This window comes from Priapulus caudatus, unplaced genomic scaffold, assembly GCF_000485595.1.
Source record: "Priapulus caudatus unplaced genomic scaffold, Priapulus_caudatus-5.0.1 Scaffold3131, whole genome shotgun sequence".
Classification (NCBI taxonomy): Eukaryota; Metazoa; Priapulida; class Priapulimorpha; order Priapulimorphida; family Priapulidae; genus Priapulus; species Priapulus caudatus.
In genome coordinates this window covers 4,954-12,954 of record NW_014580192.1, presented here as the reverse complement: position 1 = coordinate 12,954, position 8,001 = coordinate 4,954, and the positions used below count along the sequence as shown (strand labels likewise).

At 47.0% G+C, this 8,001-nt stretch overlaps 1 protein-coding gene across 1 annotated transcript; it reads left to right on the top strand.

Annotated features, from left to right (window-relative positions):
• Nucleotides 1-954: 954 nt before the first annotated feature.
• On the top strand, nucleotides 955-7,682 carry LOC106819300 (SWI/SNF-related matrix-associated actin-dependent regulator of chromatin subfamily D member 1-like). The gene is given in 13 exon segments (XM_014823945.1): nucleotides 955-1,005; nucleotides 1,447-1,662; nucleotides 1,803-1,859; nucleotides 2,312-2,497; nucleotides 2,798-2,882; nucleotides 3,755-3,804; nucleotides 3,807-3,837; nucleotides 4,002-4,103; nucleotides 4,571-4,668; nucleotides 4,671-4,736; nucleotides 5,177-5,326; nucleotides 5,755-5,961; nucleotides 7,507-7,682. Coding segments are annotated over 13 exon segments (1,452 nt in total). The 3' UTR covers nucleotides 7,660-7,682.
• Nucleotides 7,683-8,001: the final 319 nt, after the last annotated feature.

Sequence of the window (8,001 nt, the reverse complement as noted above, 5' to 3'; positions counted from 1 at the left end):
CTCTCCCTCCGTCATTCTCTCCCTATCAGACTATTTCTATGCTGCCTTTTAGTGTTGGGATTTATCTAGGGTTAGATGAGGATTAAGTAAATAAGCAGTCCTGCTACAAGAGGCTACAACAACGGGATAATAACCACATTATGGCATTATTAATGTTTGTTGTCAGTAGGTGGCGCCATAATTTAAGTGTGGTAAATATGAGGAGCCAATGCTCAGTGTTGATATTGATTGTGTTAGTAACAGCATTGCATCTAATTATTAAATTATTTCTTCCCAAGTCAACAATTCACTAAGTAAGTTTAAGTTAGAATAATCTTGACTTAGAGCCAAGAATTTAGATGAAGTTTATTTACTGGGTTGATAATTTCGCATTTCTCTAGTTTGGTGCTTCTAATGCGTTTACCGGGTAACCAAGACTAAATAGAAAACATAAACGTAAGTACACACACTTAAATAATTATGAATAATAATAGGATATCATACAGGCTAATTGTAGCAGTTAATAGCAAAAGCAAGCAATATATGCATGGGCGCTGACATGTCAAAACAAGTGGACAACAAGAGTTTTGGACGAGCTATAGACTGTAACCTGCAAATCTTTACTTATGTACCGCACATCATCAAGAGACGCGGCGTCCGTCTATGTGCCGGACAAAGCGTCGTTGGTTGATGTAAATCCTGAAGCATTTCCTTGAAATTCAGTGGTAGCATATTTACGAAAGATCGGCGTCTACTAAAGCCTTAGGTAATATATATTAAACCATATTACACCTATTAGTAATATCAGTTCGTAAAATTAATTCAGTAAGGAACGTATTAACGCAAAATAATATTTCTAATTCGGTTTCCGTTTTTCCCGGGACGCGTCGTTGACATAAAAATCTGGAAATGGCGGCACGTCCTGCTAATTTTATTCCACCGGGTTCAGGACCAAACGCTCCTTCCTCTCAGAGAATGCCGCCTCCGGGAGGTCAAGTCAGACCGTTTCAACAACCAGGATACGGGGTAAGCGCTTTCACGTTGACATCTGCCGTCGCGTTAACGCGTATCGTCCGTGAATGCACGTTGAAACTTGCTTCCTTCTAACTGCTGGCATTCATTCACATTGGGCCTGGCGGTTCAGCCTGTTGTTGTCAGTGGTGTCAGCGAAAATTGTCATATGATCGCTGCTACACTACTGGACAATGTAGTGTGTAGCAGACAATAACAATAGCATATGATATTGGCGTGTGCGTGCGTAAGTGTATTTCGTCAGTTTGATACAAATAATGAAATGTGGAATCCTCTTCGCAAACAACAAAACTACAATTTTTTTTGGCTCGAAACCCATTAATTTTAAAACGTTAGTACTACTAGCACGAACAGACCGCATTCCGCTGACCAGCCGTAGCGAGTCTGACACCATCGCCCGCCATGAGCTAACGACATTCACACGTTCTTCCTCAGGGTTCACCCAGACCTGGCTACCCGGCGCCACCTAGCGGCGGGGCCTCACGTCAGCCTCCCGGTTACCAGGGTTACCCGCCGGGAGGACCGGGACCGTCCGGAATGCGGAGCGGACCTGGGATGCCGCCTCCGCCGGCTCCCGGATCGGACAGGAAACGACCGGCGCCCTCTGATAGCAGACCCGGACCGAACAACAATAGAAGGTTAGATCGCGCTGCATGCTTATTAATATAAAATATATGATCAATAATGTAAAATATCAATTAAACTAATCATGGTAATTATAATTTTGTAATATATTTGTTATTAATCTGTTTTTTCATTGTAAGTGATTCGGTAACGTTTGAAACGTTCAGTTCCAGCGGAAAGAAGGCAGAAAGAAATGGCGCCGACAGATATTTACCGCCCAGAAGCGTACGAACCTGCCTTCACCACACTGATTCATTATTATCTATTATTATATTATTATTATTATTATTATTATTACTTAGTTCACTTATTTCTTTTATTTTTTTATTATTTTATAATATTATTACTTATTATTATTATTATTATTAATTATTATTATTATTATTATTATTATTATAAACAGAAGGTCGACCTGCCTCACACACTTATTATTATTATTATTATAAACGATAGACATAAGACATTAATACAGGATAGACATTCCTCGCGAGTTCCCTGTGTTTCTGACATTCTACAATAAAAACATCGTTTTCCTATAAGAGCGTGCAGACAAGCAGTGTGCAGAAAAATGTATAGTGCTCCACCTAGTGGCAAAGATGCGTAACGTCTCGTATTAATTGTTATTATCATTTAATTAATTCATTATTATGTTTAATCGTTGTCTGCGTTGCTACAGGTACGCGATCTGGTGCCCGAGTCGCAGGCGTACATGGACCTGCTCGCGTTCGAACGTAAACTCGACGCTACGATTGTCCGTAAGCGACTAGAGATCCAGGAGGCCTTGAAGCGTCCGATCAAGGTCAAGCGCAAGCTCAGAATATTCATCTCGAACACGTTCTACCCGCCAAAACCCGACGTGGAGGTAGGTGGCGCCACGCATGCGAGGGTCGCTCGATGCAGCTTTGAAGAGGGTTGGTTATAATGTGACTGCCACTCAACGGATATACCAAGTGTGGTCTGTAGACAGGTGGCAAGTTTAAAGAGGTGGTTTCACTTTGTAACTGTAAATGTCATTCTAGGTAAATGCCAGACGTTGTCTTTCTGGACGGCTGTACGTTCTATTGAAGTGTCATTGCGCTAATCAGGTGATCGTGGCACTTGAGCGGCGTTGCTTTGCTGTAATAACACCGTAACGCTGGTAACAGGTGGCTTTGTGTTTCAGGACGACGACAACGTTCCATCATGGGAGCTGCGTGTCGAAGGGAAGCTACTGGAAGATGTGAGTATGTACATGTGCAGCTGCTGCTGCTGCTGCTACTTGACTGCTACTTGGCGGGGTGGTGGCTGCTGCTCGCCTGCCTGCCTATATGGCGGTGCTGCTACTGCTGCTACATCGACGGTGATGCTGATGCTCATCTGCTGCCTACATCGACGATGATGCTGCTTGCTACTGCTGTACTACTTGGACGCGTGATGCCTACTGTGCTTACTTGGCGGTGATGCTGTCTACTTGCTGCCTACCTTGGCCGGTGATGCTACTGCTGCTACATGACCGTGATGCCTGTGCTACTGCTGCCTACTTGCGGCTGATGCTGTTGCTACTGCTGCTACTTGGCGGTGTGGTGCTGCTGCTGTCTAACCGCCTGTTTACCCCTAATATAATCAATGGTATCGTGTGTGTCGTGGCTGCTGCTGCTTGCCTGTAGCTTGCTGCTGCTACGCGCCTGTATACCCCTAATTCTTATAACATGTATCGTGTGCTCTTATCATCCGTGAACCGTGTGAAACGAACAAACTGTTTGAAAAACCTCGCTGGCCTCGTTAATCGTTATGAGGTGTGAGCAAGCAGTTAGGCGCGAGGTCTTACCCGTCATACAGTACCGTGTAGGTGCCTACGCGGCAATTGCCGCTAGTGATGTGAAACTGAAAATAAAAGTATGATCGTTATAATAGCTAAATAATATTATATAAAGTAAAAATATAAATTGATGTAAAATAATCTACATAAGTCCAATGAAGAGAGTAAAAATGATGCAAATTGCGTACGAAATTCTTGATACCGAACGCACGCACGTATCGACATACAGCAAGGATTTTTTATAATCGTCACGTTTTTTGTTTTCAAACAGCGGACCAACAAGTGTGGACAGCAAATTACCGCAAGCTGTAAATTCTCTAGTTTTCTTCAAGAGTCTGCTGGATCTACAATTGGACAAGGAACTGTACGGTCGCGGGAGAACCATCTGGTGCGAGGGGAACGAAGTGAACGCATACGCCTCGACCGCTACTACGGGAACGTATTATCGCGAACAACAGATACACGTCTGCAAATGTGCACGCCGACTTACTCCACGATTGTCATCGTGGCAATAAAATGACTTGTTTCCTTTTTCATTCGTGCGGTCTTTACAGTGCGCATCGCACAGGCTACGACGCGGCAGAGACCTGGACAGGCTTCCAGGTTCTGAAACGCCCCGGCGACCGATAACGTACGCTGTTACCTTGGCTGCTGCTGCTAGACTACAGGCTAAACCTAGTACTCTGTGCATGTAGTGGTGTGTCGCTCTATAAATACTCTCGTACCTTAACTTAAAAGCGAGAAATGCTGTAAGTGTCCTGTTTGGACAGTTGTGCATTCTTGATAGTGATCGAACTTCTCTCTTCCACACATACTCCATAAGTTGCAGGCGTCGTTAGTGATGATGACTTGGATGTTGTTGTCGGTGATTAGTGAACGATGATTGCTGTCGAGATGATTATGTTGACGATGACGTATGCATGATGTTGATGACGCGTGATGATATGGTTGACATGTGAGGGATGAGCATGACCATGTTGACGATCTATGACTGATCATTGTTGATGACAGCTACAGCTGATTATTGACGAATTTTATTGATGGTTGGTGATGTGAGGACATTACAATTGCATGATGATGATGTATGACGGTGATGATTGATATTATGATGATGATTGATTGTTTGATTGCAGCCGACTGCCAGATTTAAGCTGGACCGCCGTCGTCTCGCACGTTCTGTGGGCGTTCACACACAGACGGCGCCCGTCATCATCAACGCGCTCTGGCAGTACGTGATAGACCTCACTCACTGCAGGATGCTCACGAGCGAGAGTACATCAACTGTGACCGCTACCTCGCACAGGTGAGACATTGAATGACGATTATCTGCAGCGTCAGCTGCTTCTCAATTAGGACCGGCACCGGCCGAGTTGACCGTCTACTCTCTGCTGTTTCGGCCGCGTTACAAATTGGCTCAAGTATGATATTAAAAAAAAAAAAATTTAATTGCACCTATCCCCCGTGCACGTACTCCCGTTTGTTGTGGCAGGTTACCTGGAACAGCCTGTGAGCGCTGGTAGCAGCCGGCTACTGTTGTTTGTTTGTTTGTTGTTTAGGGGACAGATAATTGTGCAGTCAGCTGGTGAAATAACACGCATTTATTTGTTTTGTTTACGGAAGAGATCCTTGAGAGCAAGCTGGTAAAGTCCTGCATGTTTGTTGCTTTGTTTGTTTGTTTGTTTTCTGGCATAGATCTTTATGACTCAGCATATGAAGTAACGTGTTTGTTTGTTTGTGTTGTAGATATTTGAGAGTCAGCGTATGAAGTTTGCGGAGATTCCCCAGCAGCTGCACCGGCTGCTGCATCCTCCGGACCCGATAGTCATCAACCACACGATCACCGTCGAAGGTCCTGACCAGAAGAAGACTTCATGCTACGATATAGACGTTGAGGTGAGTGAGGTGATATGTGTTGTAGCCAATTATTACACCTGCCTTCCTCCAATCTTCCCATTATTCTCCTTCCCTCCTCCCTCTCCCCATCCTCTCGTTATCCTCCTCTCTCTCTCACTGCATCTCGGGGATACAGTGTTTGATGTCTCTGTAGATTGATGTTCCGTTGAAGTCAGATAAACCAGTCTCTTACTGAAATTATGGTATCCCCTCCTCCTGCCTCCTCGCCCTCCTCCTCTCCTCCGACCCATCCTCCTCCCCCTCTCCTCCCTCCTCCCTCCTCCTCCGCCCCTCTCCTCCTCCTCTTCCGCCTCCTCCTCCTCCTTCTCCTCCTCCTCCCCTCTCCTCCTCCTCCTTCCTCCTCCCCTCCTCCTCCCTCCTCCTCCTCCTCCTCCTCTCTCTCACTACGTCTCTCGATGTCTCGGTAGATTGACGACCCGTTGAAGACACAGATGAATCAGTTCTTGCTGAGTACTACGAGTCAGCAGGAGATTCAAGGTCTAGACAACAAGATTCATGAGACGGTGGAGACGATCAACAGTCTGAAGACTAATCGCGAGTTCATGCTCAGCTTCTCACGAGACCCCGTCGAATTCATCAACAAGTGGCTCGTCTCACAGTCACGCGACCTGAAGGTACGTCTTACCGGGTCGTTAAAGGTGTGAAAGCCGTACGGCTTACCTGCCGGTCGTTAACAGGGGAACGTACGTCTCCCCCCCTGGGGGTCAGTTTAACAGCTGTGAAGTTACGTCTTACCTGCGCGCGTTAACAGCGTGTGAGGTACGTCTTACCTGGGTCTGTTAACAGTCGTGAAGTACGTCTCCTACCTGGGGGTTGTAAACAGCGTGCTGAAGGTACGTTCTTACCTGGGGGTCGTTAACAGGTGTGAAGGTACGTCTTACCTGGGGGGTCGTTAACAGGTGTGAAGGTACGTCTTACCTGGGGGTCGTTAACAGTGCTGAAGGTACGTCTTACCTGGGGTCGTTAACAGTCAGTGAACGGTACGTCGTTACCTGGGGGTGTTAACATGGGGTGAAGCGTACGTCTTACCTGTGGGTTGTTAACAGGTGTGACGGATGCCGAATCTTACCTGGGGGTTAGTTAACAGCCTGCTCGTGAAGCGTACGTCTTACCCTGAGGGGTGGTTAACAGCGTGTGAAGTACTCTACCCTAGGAGCTCTAACAGGTGCTGAAGTACCGTCTTACCGGGGGTTGTTAACAGCGTGCTGACTCGTATGTCTTACCTGGGGTCTTAACAGTGTGAAGCGTACGTCTACCTGGGTCGTTAACAGCTGTGTGAAGGTACGTTTTACCTGGGGATCGTAACCAGTGTGCAAGTAATCTTACCCGGGCCGTCGTAACAGGTGTGAATCGTACGTCTTACCGGGGGTCGTTAACAGGTGTGAAGGTACGTCTTACCTGGGGGTCGTTAACAGGTGTGAAGGTACGTCTTACCTGGGGGTCGTTAACAGGTGGAGTACTTTCTGTACCTGGGGGTCGCTTAACAGATGTGAAGGTACGTCTTTACCTGGACCGGGTCAGCTTAACAGGTTGTGAAGGTACGTCTACCTTGGCGATCGTTAACAGGTGTGAAGTTACGCTCTTACCTGGGCTCGTTAACAGCGTGTGAAGGTACCGTTCTTACCTGGCGACCGTCGTTAACAGTGTGAAGGTACTTCTTACCTCGGTCGTTAACAAGTGCCTGAAAGGTACGTACTTACCTGGGGGTCGTTAACAGGTGTGAAGGTACGTCTTACCTGGGTCGTTAACAGGTGTGAAGCGTACGTCTGACCTGGGGGCTTTAACAGGTGTGAAGCGTACGTCTTACCTGCGCGGTCAGTAACAGCGTTGTGAACGGTACGTCTTACCTGGGGGGTCGGTTAACAGGTGTAAGGTACGTCTTTACCTGGCTATCGTACAGGTGTGAAGGCACGTCTACTGGGGGCTGTCGCTTAACAGCGTGGTGAAGCACTTCTACCTGCGGCGGCGTCGTTAAAACAGGTGCTGAAGGCGTACGTCTACCTGGGGGTCGTTAACAGGTGTAAAGTAGTTTTTTCGGTTAGGGGCTTTGTAATAATGCCGGTCGCCTCCGGTTACGGCCGGTAAAAAAACCTCCAAGCACATCGGTTCCCCCCGGTAACGGTCGTCGGGTCGCGTCGTGACGGCGTCCGCTGTTTCAGACGATGACGACGTGGTGGGAGCGCCGGAGGAGGAGAGGCGAGCGGATTATTACACGCAGAGCTGGGCTCAGGAGGCCGTCTGTAGATACTCTACGGCAAGTGCAGCAACGCCGCGCGGAGCTCGAACAATCGCTGGGGATCCGCAACAACTAGACGCTAACGCCATATAAACGTTTAATTACCAAATCGGTTAACGCATTAAGCAAACAACGAAGCGGAGCCGTCGAACAATCACTGGGATCCGCAACAAACTAGACCACTAACCATATAAACTGTTGAATTACAAATCGCTAACGACCTAAGCAAGCGGCAGAGCTCGGAACAATCGCTAGCGGCATCCGCAACAACTAGACACATAACCGATATTAAACATAAATTACAAATGCCTAACGCAGTAAGCAACGCCGCGCATGAGCTCGAAACAATACGCTGGCGGATCCGCCAACAACTAGACCCTAACGACGTTAAACCGTTAATACTATCGTTAACGATTAA